The sequence below is a fragment of the Pecten maximus genome, chromosome 3, assembly GCF_902652985.1.
Source record: "Pecten maximus chromosome 3, xPecMax1.1, whole genome shotgun sequence".
NCBI classification, from domain to species: Eukaryota; Metazoa; Mollusca; class Bivalvia; order Pectinida; family Pectinidae; genus Pecten; species Pecten maximus.
Genome location: NC_047017.1, coordinates 28,333,549 through 28,351,448, shown reverse-complemented (window position 1 = coordinate 28,351,448; position 17,900 = coordinate 28,333,549). Strand labels below are relative to the sequence as shown.

The 17,900-nt window shown below is 39.3% G+C and overlaps 1 protein-coding gene across 3 annotated transcripts in view; it reads right to left on the bottom strand.

Annotated features, from left to right (window-relative positions):
- Window positions 1-17,900, bottom strand: part of LOC117323807 (centrosomal protein of 128 kDa-like) — a 36,882-nt gene that overhangs the window by 1,795 nt on the left and 17,187 nt on the right. For 2 of the 3 annotated variants that reach the window (XM_033879267.1, XM_033879269.1), the window contains 15 exons: window positions 16,434-16,553; window positions 12,548-12,679; window positions 11,487-11,561; window positions 11,033-11,119; window positions 10,595-10,654; window positions 9,942-10,028; window positions 9,487-9,584; window positions 9,262-9,328; window positions 6,528-6,556; window positions 6,056-6,125; window positions 5,013-5,322; window positions 4,537-4,578; window positions 2,473-2,522; window positions 2,155-2,271; window positions 47-154 (listed from right to left, as the gene is read on the bottom strand). In XM_033879267.1, the coding sequence (XP_033735158.1) occupies window positions 47-154; window positions 2,155-2,271; window positions 2,473-2,522; window positions 4,537-4,578; window positions 5,013-5,322; window positions 6,056-6,125; window positions 6,528-6,556; window positions 9,262-9,328; window positions 9,487-9,584; window positions 9,942-10,028; window positions 10,595-10,654; window positions 11,033-11,119; window positions 11,487-11,561; window positions 12,548-12,679; window positions 16,434-16,553 (1,452 nt within the window). The remainder of the gene's footprint in view (window positions 1-46; window positions 155-2,154; window positions 2,272-2,472; window positions 2,523-4,536; window positions 4,579-5,012; window positions 5,323-6,055; window positions 6,126-6,527; window positions 6,557-9,261; window positions 9,329-9,486; window positions 9,585-9,941; window positions 10,029-10,594; window positions 10,655-11,032; window positions 11,120-11,486; window positions 11,562-12,547; window positions 12,680-16,433; window positions 16,554-17,900) is intronic. The other variant, XM_033879268.1, reaches the window with a different exon arrangement.

The window sequence follows — 17,900 nt, the reverse complement described above, 5'->3', positions numbered from 1 at the left end:
ATATAGTGATTAATAATTTTAACTTTGAAAATATGTTTTTCCTTACTTTATTTCCCCCAATATTTGCTGATTTTATTTCCTCTTGAAGGGCCCTCATTGTTTCAGACAGACGTAGATATCTGTCCTCTATCCTAGCTTTCTCCTCTTGCACAGTCTGCAAAAGAAAACACATTTAGATCAACTGAGCTGCATTGTGCATAAACAACAGAAAATTTTAGTTCCCCCTTACAACAGTTAACAAGAGGCCTACGGGCCTTAACGGTCACCTGAGTTTTGAAATGAATTTAATTGATCCTCAATGGCCCTGCCCATCAGCATAGTGGGTCATGACAGTCAGGGCCAACATGTACATACCATCAAAATGTCATCTCATACTGATAATTTTAACAAAGTTAGAATGAATTCCAATAGAAATCAAACAAATGATAGTCAAAATTGTGATTTTTCTATATAAACTATAAAAGTAAAGTTTATCCCCTTCCCAGGGGCAAACATGAGACCCCAGGGTCATGAAATTTACAATTTTGGTAAAGCACCTGAAGATCCTTCTGTATATGAAGTGTATTTGATTGTACTCTATTTGAGTTTTTAGAAGAAACTTTTTGAAATTTCAGTAAATTTTACCCTTTTTGGCCCTGCCCATAATTAGCCCCTGGGGGTCAGTCAGTACCAACATGTGCATAACATTGAGCTGTCATCCAATGCTGATAATGTTAACAAAGTTAGAATGAATTCCAATAGAAATCAAACAAATGATAGTCAAAAATGTGATTTCCCTATATAAACTATAGTGAAGTTTACCCTCTCCCGAAAGGCCAACATGAGACGCTAGGGTCGTGAAATTCATAATTTTGGTAAAAAACCTTGAGACCCTTCCATCTATGAAGATCGAGTATTTGATTCTACATTATTAGGCCTTGAGAAGAAGTTTCTTGAAATTTCAGTTAATTTGACCCTTTTTGGCCCCGCGCATAAACACCTGGGGGTCAGTCAGTGCCAATATACACATAGTTTACAACAGGCATCCCATATTGATAATTCTAATCAATTTTGTATTATTTCAAATAGCAATTGGAACAATAATGCTCAAGAATGTGATTTCCCTACATAAACTTGTAAATTTAACCCCCTCCTCAGGGGGAAACAAAAGACACCAGGGTCATGAAATTCACAGCTTTGGTAAAGGACATTAAGACATTTCTATCTGTGAAGAGTGTTTAATTCTACCACATCTGGGAATTTAGAAGAAGATTTTTGAAAGTTTTAGTTAATTTGACCATTTTTGACCCCACCCATAATTAGCCCCTGGGGGAACAGGACAATATAATTCACAATGTTGGTTGACCTTTGGACATGGACGCTTCCTGCCAGGTTTCATCAAAATTGGTTTTGGAGAAGAAGTCAAAAATGTAAATTGTTAACGGACGACGACAAAGGACAAAGGGCGGTTAGAATAGGTCACTTGAGACTTTGTCTCAGGTGACCTAAAAATTCAGACATAAACCCATCTTAGATCAATGTTATTGCAGTACGGAATTGATCAAATGACTTCAATCTAACAAGTTGCATTGACAAGAATGACAGAATAATCACATAACTCATACTAATGAGAAAATCATCAAAATATTGTTTTTTCTACAGGACAGACAAATTTCAATTTGGACACAAATTTTCCGCTACAGAGCAATCCAAATGACATTTATTTATGATGTCACAATTGTATCATTACATGTGTCTTAGTTATGTATGACACAGTTGTATGATGTGACAGAACAGACAAGTTTGTGGTAATGTGATAACTGTATTTATTAACAAGACACTGATTATGTAACTTCCCCAGTTTTTCAAAAGAATTTATCATTTTCTTCAACACCTGTGTATGTGTGTGTGTATTCCTAAAAATAGGCAGGAAGAAGAGACTGAAGAGTGACATGAGTTTTGTAAAATTTTGCTAAGTTAGTTTTACCGGAAATGTTTTAACAGGATTTATAAAATTGTTTTAAACTGTGATTAGGTATGGGCCTAACCTGACCTTGAGCTACAAATTAATTCATAAAATCTCAAAATAATCATGCATGTTAGGGACAGACTAATGAATTTCTTCACAGAACAAAATTAACATTAACCAATGGTACTGTCTTTACAATGACTTACTCTGAGTTCATGCAAATCTTCAATGATGTGCTGTTTATCAGATTCCTGAGCTCTTAAGATTTCTTCTTCTCGTATTTTTCTAAGTTCTAATTCATCAGTTAAATCAAGGATGTGTTCCTGAAAGGAAATAAAAGAAAAATGATACAATTTAGTCAAATTTATATGATTGTTGTTGTAATATTAAACAAGAATGATATGATTTAACTTTTTTTTTTTTGAATATATCAACCAAGTTTTTATCTAAATATTCCTAAAAACACTAGTATCTAAATATATTGTTTAAGAGTGATATGATCCTGAATGAGAAGCCAATCGTACCTGTAGTTTCTCTACAGCCTGTACATTATCCAGGTCTCTGTAGGCCAGCTCTGTAACAACAATGGACAGTCAGTACAAACAGAAGATATGCTCAGCAAAGATTACTGAAGAGCAATCTGACAAAAACAGGAAAAAGCAAACGCAATTTCGACAAGCAATATATGTACGTACTTAAATCTAATTTCAACGTCTTTTTTATCTAGCTTGTCTGAATTAACATTTAATTATGTATTTTTATCTAGTCCGTCTGAACTGACATTTAACTATGTACAGACCTTTACCAAAATACTTTCAATCAGAATATTTACTGAAACAAGTTTGTTGTACTTTTTCACAAAAATATCTTACACAGACAATAATCATCCCAAGTTTTAAAAGTGGGTAAATTTGACAGGAATCATTGAAACTTCCAACCTGATAAAAAGAATTTTTTTAGAAATTCTGTGTAAGGCATTTAATATACACAGGATCTTAAAAAAGGAGTTTGTATTGGAAACAAGTTTTCTTCTGTAAGCGATGTGTTGAACCATAAGTCATGCGTCAAAGCTCCTGGTGTAATAACCCGACACCATTAAGTGTAAACATACCCTACGTACCAGCACCAGACAACAAAAAGCATGATAACACAAAGGCTCTGCCTTTAAATGCTCATTTAAATATACACATCTAACCACACCTCTTTTCCATAGGACTAGCAAGTCACAAAAGCTCATCCAGTAACAGTTACAAAATGATGGATAAAAGTATGTGTCTCTCAATATAGTTCTAGTGACAGTGTGAATGATAACATCAATACTTCTAGACAGGCTGTTTGCTCTGTCATACATTACATCTTAAACATACCTGAAATGAATATGTGATTGGATTTGTGTGAAAGGATGGTGGGTGAAACATGCATCAACGATGGAAATTGGATGGTTTGTCTGGACTGTGTGGCTTAAAACACATGCATGGCTGATGGGGGGGGGGTAAGACTGTCGTGTGTCTCATAATTCTGGGCTGTGTGGCTTAAAACACATGCATAGCGGATGGAGGGTAAGACTGTTGTGTGTTTCGTAAGTCCTGACTGTCTGGCTCACAAAGCTTGCATAGACTGATGGAGCGTAAGTCTGTCATGAATCTCGTACATCTGGGCTGTTTACCAAGATGCATTGACCGATGAGGATAAAATTCATGTTTCGTAAGTCTGGACAGTGTGGCTTACAACACATGCGTTAATAATGGAGGGTAAGGCTGTTGTGTGTTTCGTAAGTCCTGTCTGTCTGGCCCACAAAATTTGTATAGACTGATGGAGGGTAAGTCTGTCATGTGTCTCAAACTTCTGGGCTGTGTGGTTTACAAAGATGCATTGACCAATGAGGGTAAGACTCATGTCTCGTAAGTCTGGACAGTGTGGCTTACAACACATGCGTTAATAATGGGGGGTAAGACTCGCGTTTTGTATGTCTCTGGACAGTGTGGCTTAAAACACATGCATGGACTGATGGAGGGTATGACAGTCATGTGTCTCGTACATGCATGGACTGATTGATGGTAACAATAGATAGTCGTGGTCATGTCTTGTAAGTCTAGGCTGTCTGACTTGAAATAGATGGTCATGGTCATTTCTCGTAAGTCTGGGACACTAGTAGGTCACAACACATACACTGCAGCACCCAGCACTTAGTTTGTTAATAACTATCTAAATTATTGTACTTCAGACTGTTACATGTTTTTTCATAAACTTTATATATCTAGATTGTGATTCAATTAAGTAATCAATATAGAAATGAATACTTACACATTTTGTAATCCCATAACCAGAAGTTTTATTTAAAATCACAAAATATTATCCTGAGATGTCCTTACTGGTATGTGGTAATGCAAAACCAGATTAGAAAATTGATGTCACAATCATAAATATTTAAAGAAATTACTGAATACTTTTTGTAACAGACTTCTGATATACCAATGTGTCACCTCTCACAGAACAAAGTATTAGTTTAAACTCATATCCCTTATTTCTTTAACATGAGGAAAATGGCAAAGACAACAGAGTGAAACTGCACACTACAAGAACAGTACCAGGTAACAGCTTGCCAAGGTATGGCATTTGTAGAATCCTCCCTGTAAAGTGGGCAGCAACACGTTAAACATACAACAAATGACTCATCATCAGGTTGATATGTAAAGGTATGAACCTTAAAATTGGGTTAATGACCCATTTAAGATTTTTTTTTAAATATGATATTAAATTATATTTATTGAGATCTCTCTAAAGCCGTTTCCTCACTTTCAAACGGTTAATATACATGTGACCATAGCCAGCTGTAAATGAGTGCTTGTCATGTTCTAAAGTAGCAGTATAGTCAAATGAGAAGTTATATATAGCAGTGGTAAATGATGACAGGTAGATGGAGGGACAGGTGATAACAGTTAACACCACTGACAAGCCACCAATGATATATCAAGCTTGTGGCGTTATTGAGGAATGGGATGATATTAATGAGAATTATCTGACTACTGAAAGAATCTATTATCTACAGAGTCATACACTGCACCTTGCTTAGCAGTGGATAATTCGTCCAAGACATCTTCCCGTTTGGCGAGTTCTGCGAGGAGGAATTGGCGATCATTGTCATTACAAGTAAGAGCCTCTCGTAAGTCCTTGCGCATCTTCTGTTCATACTTGATCCGGTCCCTCAACTCTTGTCGCAGCCACTTCATCTTACTCTTGATGTCTGCTGTGGTGGTGTTGGGACCATTAGGGGCTCCCTTCACAGCAGTCACCGTCTGACGTTTCTCCATGGAACCCGTTGCAGCCAGCTCCATCAGGGAGTCAACCTCTGATACCATATCATACACGAGACCCTAAAATAGTTTTTATCAAGGTAATGAAAGCTGTGTATCATACACAAGGCACTACAACAGTATTCATTGAGGTAATGAAAGCTGTGTATCATACACAAGGCACTACAACAGTAATCATCAAGGTAATAAAAGCTGTGTATGATATATCATACACAAGACACTACAACAGTAATCATCGAGGTAATGAAAGCTCTAATACAATGTATCATACATGGATGTCTAGGTATTACAACAGTATTCATCATGGTAATGAATGCCGTGTGTCATACACGAGTCCCTACTACAACATTCATCAAATTAGTGAATGCCATTTTTCATTCCAAAGAACCTTAAACAGTATTTATCAAGGTGATGAACAACACATATTATATACAATTGGTGCTACAACAGTATTCATCATGGTAATGAATGCTGTGTATCATACATGCAGTTCTATAGATTATTCATCAAAGTAATGATACAGAAGGTCCTACAACAGCATTTATCAAGTTCAAAAATATGTATCATACATGAGGCCCTACAACAGTATAAAACAGCTTGTGTATAAGAATGAGCTAGAGTTGATAATTGAAACAAATCATTTTGGGTTAATAACAAAGAGGATCAGATTGGGAAATTAAACTGTGATTTTCTCAACCAAATCGGAGATGTTTGTTTGAAAAACACATTTTTTTTTCAAATAACTATTAAAACTTTAGATGGAAAGAAATGATTTAATCCTCTTAATGCTTACATCATGGTCAGCTCTGGACTTCTTCAGCTCATTCTTCAGTAAAAATAGTTCATCTTCATATTTCTTTACCCTACAACAGTGTTAAGATCAGAATACATTTTCTGAAGTAAAATTCCTTGGAACAAATAACTCAAAACACACTATCAAATTAAGATTTCATATTAGAAATCAATTGCTTTTATGGTTTAGCCTACAAAACCTGTATACCATTAGACACCATTGAGTATACAAATTTGTACAACTTTTATATATATCACCTGTTATAATTCACCTGTAAATCTGAATCTTAATCAGTAGCCATCTTGGATTTTAGGCTCCTGACATTTACTTTATAATCTCATATAATATCCTATCTACTTAGGAGTGAATATTCATGTAAAATTTTAGATTTCTGGGCTCTGAGGTAATCTTCAGAAACACTGATTACAACAGGACACCTGCTTATCTGAAGCAAAGCTCTAATAAAGCTTACCGCGACATATCACTCTCTGCCATCTGAGTCTGAAATGAAAAACAGAGTCTAAATATATACTCCTCAAACAAACACAGATAATTATTATAACAGAATCTCAAGAACTGAACAACAGAATCGCACAAAACTCCATCTACCTCTAATACAGAGGTAATTATTGTAACAGAAACTAATTAAAAGAACTAAACAATCAAATACTTTAATGTCTTTGGTACAAGGTCTTACATGAATATATAAATACCTAAATAACTACAACATTATTGAACAGTCCATAACTTCCATTTAGGATAAGCAAAATTGAAGATATAAAAATTGACGATTTACCATATGGATAGATATGAAGGAATGGAAAAACTCTATTTACTAACAACTGTCTTATGGTGAAGAAAAGGTGTGCAACTAAAGAATTTGTATCAAAACTGTTTACAATGATCTGCATATACATTAACTTCACAGTGCAAAAATCAAACTCCTTATACTTATGTAATCCAAATATGTCCATATCCAACCTAGCAAAATCCAAGGTTATTCAAAGTGATATATGTACAGTGTAGAGTACTAGTACCTGCAAGATCTGCAGGGGTGCAAGTACAACCTACTAGAGCGCCACCTACACTTTGGTATTTTAGCCACACAGGATTGGAACCTTTTCTATGTACTAAGTTCCGTGACTGCACAAAAAAAAAACCTAAATAAAGTAAGTTTTCATATTCTACATGCCATTCCTGACATAGAGTACAAATCACTTATCAGGAGAACTAAATTTCCCCAATTATTTCAAATAAACATAAATCATATCACTAGTACCACTGGTAATATCAAAACTACAAATTTTCTCAAGTCACGATTTTGTAAAAGTGCAAGTGATCCAGTAAAACAAGAAATGTATGTTTTAATACAGAAACTGCTGCTGTTTAACATTTACACTGGTGACTGTCTCAACTCTAAACATTTCACACTCAAAGGTGAAGGTGTCATTGTAATCTAGGTGACTGAAAGTAGGAAATATACCCATGACATTTTATCAACACTATAAAAATATAGATAGGATCTGTCACGAGTTTCCAATTTATGAAACAAATCTGAGAACTTTTTCTTGTATGGAGCTTCTGGTAGAAATAAATATCACGTTTCACATCATTTTAATTCAAAGTGATCCTGGCTCTATATCTAATATCTCTGTTGTGACATCATAACACGATCTCAAAGTATGTAATGCCACTTCACTAGGCAAGGAGAATCAATATAATGGAGTTCATAATTTTGTGGAATGTGGATTTTCTGAGCATGGGTGTTAAATTTGGATCGGAATGAAGATTATGAAACTGACTTCGCTAACGACAAGTACCCTTTATCTTCTGTCCATGTGAATGCCACGCTGAAAAATAATACTACAGTAGAACAATGTGTACAGCCAAGTAAAAAAGAATGTGATATTATGTAAGAGCCACAGAACCAACACTACCAAGCCACCACACATGATTAGCCATCTAACAAACATACAACAGGGCCAAAGTGTTTTGAACTCAGCTGTTTCATCAAACGTGAACGCTTCCCGCTGATCTTGGCAGCAAGCTACAAGTTACAGGTCAAAACATTAGACATTAGTTTGTACCGTCCATGACCTTCCAACCATGCTCGATTCGATGGTGCCAAGAGAAGATTATTAACTGATTTACAACTAACTGATCATTCTAATTAAGTGTGGCATTAAGATTGATCTTCAGGATAAAATGAGACATGGTTGGAGGTTGTGGAATCTTAGGCTTCATGTTCATAAAAGGTAGAGGAAAATTTCCAATCAACCTGAAATTTTCAGACTTTTATTTTATGTGTACAGGAAAAACAATTATGCCAAGTGAAACATTCCCTGGATCATATAGGCACATGTATCTCATTCGTTCAACTGACATATGTCAATTCAAATTTGTACATACATGCAAATGGTTTAGAATATCTACAATATGAACATTAGACAATTAACAGATGTTGTTTCGGATATAAAAATTAAATCAATTTAAATGGGTATCGGGTAATATGTCTGACTTAACCGTGTATAAATCATTAGTAAATTACTAATTGCATCAAACTTGGTAATCTCAGGAATGTTGAATTTACTGTATAATCATCACAATGGGAGGAGAGGGACAGAAATCGGTAATATAATACGTGTATATGTTGGGTATGACTAATGAATGAAAGGATTCTTCCACTGATCAAAACAATATTTAACACTGCTGATGTTAGCTGTCAGAAGTAGTATGTTCTAAAGATGAGAGATTTAACAGTGACAGCTGTAGATAACAGCACTTTACTTGTTGTTTTCAAGATGGAAAACATGCTTGTAGTACCATAATCAACAATGAGAACAGCATCCTTGTATCAGTTCAACGGTTAGACAACCCAGACAACAGGGAAATGGATGGTTAGACAACCCAGACAACAGGGAAATGGATGGTTAGACAACCCAGACAACAGGGAAATGGATGGTTAGACAACCCAGATCACAGGGAAATGGATGGTTAGACAACCCAGACCACAGGGAAATGGATGGTTAGACAACCCAGACCACAGGGAAATGGATGGTTAGACAACCCAGACAACAGGGAAATAGATGTTTAGACAATTCAAACGGGTATATGGATGGTAAGATGAAGGGATGACACTCTTTAGAAGTAGGACTATCTCAGGTTATCTGATCCAATCCTTTATAGAATACCGTTAACTAGTATACCTGGGTCTGGAATTCCTGGTGAGCATGTTCCAGTCTCCTCAGTATGTTGGTGTTCTCCTCTTCCAATCTACAAATATTCATGAGAAGGACATTATATAAATCATACAGGATTTGGTGCATTGGGTCAACAAATTAAAGCTTTAGAAATTTACCACTACGCTTTTGAGAAAAGATGTAGATCTAAGAAAGGTGAGCTGGACAAAGATGATATATGATGGTTGTTACCTCTCTACTTCATGAGTGAGTCGCTCTGCCTCCTGACGTAGCTTCTCTTCGTTACGTTTGTAGATTTTGGAGGAGGACTTCTCTTCTCCTAACTCCATCTGGATAGAGTAAGCATGGTCAGAGTTTTAATGGAATCACAGTTTAGATTAATGCATTGTTCAGTTCACACAGCACATTTATTTCAATAAAACATTGATATCAACCTTACTTCGTAAATACATCATGACCATACATATTTTCTAGCTGTCCCCGCACTTCATGCCTAAAATTACTCACACTTATAATTGATATTCAATATACATATATTTTGTATCTGAAATCATTATCATATGCATAAATCACTAAGTAAAGACAAACTTTCCATATTTGTATGTTTGCCTCCTACTCTGTACATCACTAACCACAAACCTTAAGAGCCTGTATTGTTGCTACTCTGTACATCACTAACCACATACCTTTAGAGCCTGTATTGTTGCTTCGTATTCAGCATGTCCCCTCTTCATCTTCCTTTGTATATCTTGCATTACATGAGCTTCTCGAACCTAGTAAAACATGAAAGCTTTTCAGATAACTGAGTTCTCAAACTTCACCAAACACAAGATACATTCCTATCATATAGTAAGTCTGTGTTTACTGGTTGCCCTGTGAACAGCTATTACCTAGGTAGGGTCTCCTTTCAGTAGCTGGTGTCTACATCACTGAACACCAAACGACACATGACAGAATACACCAAACGACACATGACAGAATACACCAAACGACACACGACAGAATAAACCAAACGACACACGACAGAATAGGATGTTCTAAGCTATCCGCTTACTGAGAAAGTGGGAAATGAACCACACACTTCAGATCTTATGCGAGAGTGCAGTAGTCCGATACTCTAATGACTGTGTTACTACTGCCTCCTAGTGTACGGTAGCAACACAATATGGCCACCGAAGTATGATCTACGTATGTATTTTGTCTTTTGCAGAAATATGGCCATTTTCTCTTTAACTTAATAGTGATGTGAAGTGACAATGACTAACATTGATTTACCATGTTATTATTTATTTAGAGAACAATACCATGTTATTGTTTACTTAGTAAACAAATCATTTACCTTGACTTCGTTCAGTTCTTGTTTGATATTTTCAACAGTATTGTGGTGCGATTCTCGTTCCTGAAATGTTAGAACCAACCATATCAACACAAGTTATAAACAAAGAATGTAAGATTAAATGTGGTCCTATGAGAAACCAAATTATCATACATATAAGATAACACACAGTTATAATGTTATAGCAGAAAAACAATTTTTAATGATAGAAGTAGAATTAGTGCATGTAAAACCTAAAATAAAAACAAAAATAATAATATGTGTGTTTCCATTAACATGCCGAAAAAAATAGGGTACTTAGATTGGGAAATCTTTTTATTTTTAAAATAGTTTTTACAGGTTTCTTCAGGGTAGGCACAAAAATATAGGGTCGAGAGGGTAATAGTGGAAACAGGTACTTTTTTTGTGTGCCTAACAGTATCCCATGTAGAGCTAACCTACCTCAGCCAGTTGTCGCTGGTAGATTTTCACCTCCTCTCTGGCCGCCTTTTCCCGATGTTGTAATTCCACGAAGTTGTGCCGCAGGTCCTACAATTACAATTAGTTATTCCTAAAGAGTGAGCTACTCAATGTTACATACGTTGTTGGTCAATATTTTATAATAATTGGAAGAATTAAAAACAGAGGAAATAGAGCCAAAACTGGTTGTCTTCGAAGGCAGATACAGGGTTCCTTAGACTTCCTTCTGGTTACTTCAATATATACAAAGTGATTGATGGATAAGAGAGCTAGTAGGGGTCAGTTGCAACTGGTGAAGAGGCTGAGTTCATCAATTCATTGCAAGTCAACCAGTTTTGCCCTATATCGGTTTTTCAGGACATATAGGCCTCTCTGCTGGTTGTGATTGACCTCTACTTACCTAATTTGAACTTTTAATTATAAAAACAGTACTTACATGGATTTTACCATTGGCTAGGGACAATTGAGAGGCAAACTCTGCCTTGACTGAGCTTAATTCCTTAAGTTCTTGCTGAAAATAAAAAACACACATTATGACAACTTAACTCTAATAAAATCAATATGACGTATTATCAACAAAGCAAAGATAAATGAAAAATCTTCCCATTCACTTGCTCCAGTTGTGTTGTAATGATTATCTCCCCTGGAGTAGACCTAGCTGTAAACGACTATCTCCCCTGGAAGAGGCCTAGCTGTAAACGATTATCTCCCCTGGAGTAGACCTAGCTGTAAACGACTATCTCCCCTGGAGTAGACCTAGCTGTAAACGATTATCTCCCCTGGAGTATACCTAGCTGTAAACGATCATCTCCCCTGGAGTAGGCCTAGCTGTAAACGATTATCTCCCCCAGAGTAGACCCAGCTGTAAACGATTATCTCCCCCAGAGTAGACCTAGCTGTAAACGATTACCTCCCCTGGAGTAGACCTAGCTGTAAACGATTATCTCCCCCAGAGTAGACCTAGCTGTAACGATTCCCCTGGAGTAGACCTAGTTGTAAACGATTATCTCCCCTGGTGTAGACCTAGCTGTAACGATTCCCCTGGAGTAGACCCAGCTGTAAACGATTATCTCCCCCAGAGTAGACCTAGCTGTAAACGATTATCTCCCCCAGAGTAGACCTAGCTGTAACGATTCCCCTGGAGTAGACCCAGCTGTAAACGATTATCTCCCCCAGAGTAGACCTAGCTGTAACGATTCCCCTGGAGTAGACCTAGTTGTAAACGATTATCTCCCCTGGTGTAGACCTAGCTGTAAACGATTATCTCCCCTGGTGTAGGCCTACCTGTAAACGATTATCTCCCCCAGAGTAGACCTAGCTGTAAACGACTATCTCCCCTGGAGTAGGCCTAGCTGTAAACAATTATCTCCTCTGGAGTAGACCTAGCTGTAAATGATCATCTCCCTAAGAGTAGACCTAGCTGTAAATGATTATATATAATTACATCCCCTGGAGCAGACCTAGATGTAAACGATGACCTCCCCTTGGTATACCTACCTGTAGTTGATTTGATTGGTCCTGTGAGAGAAGGTGTGCTGCTTCCACAGATGACAATTTCTCCTCCAGTCTGTTTTTCTCCTCTGATAGAGTTGATGAACGTGTCTGGGCTGTGTTGAGTTCATTCTCCATCTGTAACAGGCATTATCTATATAGTTTACTCAGAATAAAATTACTGCTTGTCAGTCTTGCATACTGCATAAATGTTTTATGCACTAAAGCTATTCAAATTACAAGTATTCTCATAACAAAAAATATACAGATGCTAGAGTCACAGAGATCCTGATCCAGATCTATACTCTAGACTTACCCTATCACAGACGTAGATTCCCCGGCCCCTGTTCTATACTAGACTTACCCTATCCCAGAACATATAGTCAGTCGGGTCTGCATACTCTAGACTTACCCATCACAGACAGTACGAGTCACGGTCGAGGTCTTTTACTCTAGACTTACCCTATCACAGACACTACGAGTCACGGTCGATGGTCTATAACCCTAGACTATCACTTACCCTATCACAGACAGTACAAGATCATCCGGTCAGAGTCTACTATACTTCCCCCTGATCACACAGTAACAAGTCACGTCCCGGTCTATACTCTAACATCACCCTATCACGACAGTACCAGTCACACGTTCATCTCCCTAGTCTAGACTTACCTACACGAGATCTAAGACACAGTACGAACATATCTCCCAGCTTAGACTACAAAGATATTCCGGCCGATCCCTACTCAAACTTACTCCTTCCGACAACTTATATGATCACTCCCTAGTATAGACTTACCCTATCACAGACAGTATGAGTCACGGTCGAGGTCTATACTCTAGACTTACCCTATCACAGACAGTATGAGTCACGGTCCTGGTCTATATTCTAGACTTACCCTATCACAGACAGTATGAGTCACGGTCGAGGTCTATACTCTAGACTTACCCTATCACAGACAGTATGAGTCACGGTCGAGGTCTATACTCTAGACTTACCCTATCACAGACAGTATGAGTACGAGTCACGGTCGAGGTCTATACTCTAGACTTACCCTATCACAGACAGTATGAGTCACGGTCGAGGTCTATACTCTAGACTTACCCTATCACAGACAGTATGAGTATGAGTCACGGTCGAGGTCTATACTCTAGACTTACCCTATCACAGACAGTACGAGTCACGGTCGAGGTCTATACTCTAGACTTACCCTATCACAGACAGTACGAGTCACGGTCGAGGTCTATACTCTAGACTTACCCTATCACAGACAGTATGAGTCACGGTCGAGGTCTATACTCTAGACTTACCCTATCACAGACAGTACGAGTCACGGTCGAGGTCTATACTCTAGACTTACCCTATCACAGACAGTATGAGTCACGGTCGAGGTCTATACTCTAGACTTACCCTATCACAGACAGTACGAGTCACGGTCGAGGTCTATACTCTAGACTTACCCTATCACAGACAGTACGAGTCACGGTCGAGGTCTATACTCTAGACTTACCCTATCACAGACAGTACGAGTCACGGTCGAGGTCTATACTCTAGACTTACCCTATCACAGACAGTACGAGTCATGGTCGAGGTCTATACTCTAGACTTACCCTATCACAGACACTGTCAAGGTCTATACTCTAGATTTACCCTATCACAGACAGTACGAGTCACGGTCGAGGTCTATACTCTAGACTTACCCTATCACAGACAGTACGAGTCATGGTCGAGGTCTATACTCTAGACTTACCCTATCACAGACAGTACGATTCACGGTCGAGGTCTATACTCTAGACTTACCCTATCACAGACAGTACGATTCACGGTCGAGGTCTATACTCTAGACTTACCCTATCACAAACAGTATGAGTCACAGTCGAGGTCTATACTCTAGACTTACCCTATCACAGACAGTATGAGTCACGGTCGAGGTCTATACTCTAGACTTACCCTATCACAGACAGTATGAGTCACGGTCGAGGTCTATACTCTAGATTTACCCTATCACAGACAGTACAAGAGAAAGAGAGATCCTGATCCAGATCTATACTCTAGACTTACCCTATCACAGACAGGTCTATACTCTAGACTTACCCTATCACAGACACGGTCGAGGTCTATACTCTAGACTTACCCTATCACAGACATGGCCGAGGTCTATACTCTAGACTTACCCTATCACAGACATGGTCGAGGTCTATACTCTAGACTTACCCTATCACAGACAGTACGAGTCACGGTCGAGGTCTATACTCTAGACTTACCCTATCACAGACAGTACGAGTCACGGTCGAGGTCTATACTCTAGACTTACCCTATCACAGACAGTACGAGTCACGGTCGAGGTCTATACTCTAGACTTACCCTATCACAGACAGTACGAGTCACGGTCGAGGTCTATACTCTAGAGTTACCCTATCACAGACAGTACGAGTCACGGTCGAGGTCTATACTCTAGACTTACCCTATCACAGACAGTACGAGTCACGGTCGAGGTCTATACTCTAGACTTACCCTATCACAGACAGTACGAGTCACGGTCGAGGTCTATACTCTAGACTTACCCTATCACAGACAGTATGAGTCACGGTCGAGGTCTATACTCTAGACTTACCCTATCACAGACACGGTCGAGGTCTATACTCTAGACTTACCCTATCACAGACAGTACGAGTCACGGTGGAGGTCTATACTCTAGAGTTACCCTATCACAGACAGTACGAGTCATGGTCGAGGTCTATACTCTAGACTTACCCTATCACAGACAGTAGGAGTCACGGTCGAGGTCTATACTCTAGACTTACCCCATCACAGACAGTACGAGTCACGGTCGAGGTCTATACTCTAGACTTACCCTATCACAGACAGTACGAGTCACGGTCGAGGTCTATACTCTAGACTTACCCTATCACAGACAGTACGAGTCACGGTCGAGGTCTATACTCTAGACTTACCCTATCACAGACAGTACGAGTCACGGTCGAGGTCTATACTCTAGACTTACCCTATCACAGACAGTACGAGTCACGGTCGAGGTCTATACTCTAGACTTACCCTATCACAGACAGTATGAGTCACGGTCGAGGTCTATACTCTAGACTTACCCTATCACAGACAGTACGAGTCACGGTCGAGGTCTATACTCTAGACTTACCCTATCACAGACAGTATGAGTCACGGTCGAGGTCTATACTCTAGACTTACCCTATCACAGACACGGTCGAGGTCTATACTCTAGACTTACCCTATCACAGACAGTACGAGTCACGGTGGAGGTCTATACTCTAGAGTTACCCTATCACAGACAGTACGAGTCACGGTGGAGGTCTATACTCTAGACTTACCCTATCACAGACAGTACGAGTCACGGTCGAGGTCTATACTCTAGACTTACCCTATCACAGACAGTACGAGTCACGGTCGAGGTCTATACTCTAGACTTACCCTATCACAGACAGTACGAGTCACGGTCGAGGTCTATACTCTAGACTTACCCTATCACAGACAGTGCGAGTCACGGTCGAGGTCTATACTCTAGACTTACCCTATCACAGACAGTGCGAGTCACGGTCGAGGTCTATACTCTAGACTTACCCTATCACAGACAGTACGAGTCACGGTCGAGGTCTATACTCTAGACTTACCCTATCACAGACAGTACGAGTCACGGTCGAGGTCTATACTCTAGACTTACCCTATCACAGACAGTACGAGTCACGGTCGAGGTCTATACTCTAGACTTACCCTATCACAGACAGTACGAGTCACGGTCGAGGTCTATACTCTAGACTTACCCTATCACAGACAGTACGAGTCACGGTCGAGGTCTATACTCTAGACTTACCCTATCACAGACAGTACGAGTCACGGTCGAGGTCTATACTCTGGACTTACCCTATCACAGACAGTACGAGAGTCACGGAGTTCATGGTCCAGGTCCATACGAACAGATTTCAGTTCGTTGATCTCCACATCCTTTAGACGGATCTGTTCATCCTGGGCTGCTCTCACCGCCTGACAAAATTAAATATTTACTTTCATAAATTTGACATAACAAACCATAAACCAAATATGAATTAACATGGATATGACATTCAATAATCACTTTTAAAACCCTCATTTTGTACGGAGACGATCACTTGTCCATGTCAAACACTACAGATATGCAGTACTGACCAAGGTGTCGCCTAGCTCAGACATTACAGATAAATGACACTAACCAAGGCGTCGCCTAGCTCAGACACCACAGATAAATGATACTGACCAAGGCGTCGCCTAGCTCAGACACTAGATACATGATACTGACCAAGGCATCGTCTAGCTCAAACACTACAGATAAATGATACTGACCAAGGCGTCGCCTAGCTCAGACATTACAGATAAATGATACTGACCAAGGCGTCGCCTAGCTCAGACACTAGATACATGATACTGACCAAGGCGTCGCCTAGCTCAGACATTACAGATAAATTAAACTGACCAAGGCATTGCCTAGCTCAGACACTACAGATACATGATACTGACCAAGGCGTCGCCTAGCTCAGACACTACAGATACATGATACTGACCAAGGCGTCGCCTAGCTCAGACACTACAGATACATGATACTGACCAAGGCATCGCCTAGCTCAGACATTACAGATAAATGATACTGACCAAGGCGTCGCCTAGCTCAGACACTACAGATACATGATACTGACCAAGGCATCGCCTAGCTCAGACACTACAGTTAAATGATACTGACAAAGGCGTTGCCTAGCTCAGACACTAGATACATGATACTGACCAAGGCATCGCCTAGCTCAGACATTACAGATAAATGATACTGACCAAGGCGTCGCCTAGCTCAGACACTACAGATACATGATACTGACCAAGGCATCGCCTAGCTCAGACACTACAGTTAAATGATACTGACAAAGGCGTTGCCTAGCTCAGACACTAGATACATGATACTGACCAATGCGTCGCCTAGCTCAGACATTACAGTTAAATGATACTGACCAAGGCGTCGCCTAGCTCAGACACTAGATACATGATACTGACCAAGGCGTCGCCTAGCTCAGACACTACAGATACATGATACTGACCAAGGCGTCGCCTAGCTCAGACACCACAGATAAATGACACTGACCAAGGCGTCGCCTAGCTCAGACACTACAGATAAATGATACTGACCAAGGCGTCGCCTAGCTCAGACACCACAGATAAGTGATACTGACCAAGGCGTCGCCTAGCTCAGACACTACAGTTAAATGACACTGACCAAGGCGTCGCCTAGCTCAGACATTACAGATACATGATACTGACCAAGGCGTCGCCTAGCTCAGACACTACAGATAAATGACACTGACCAAGGCG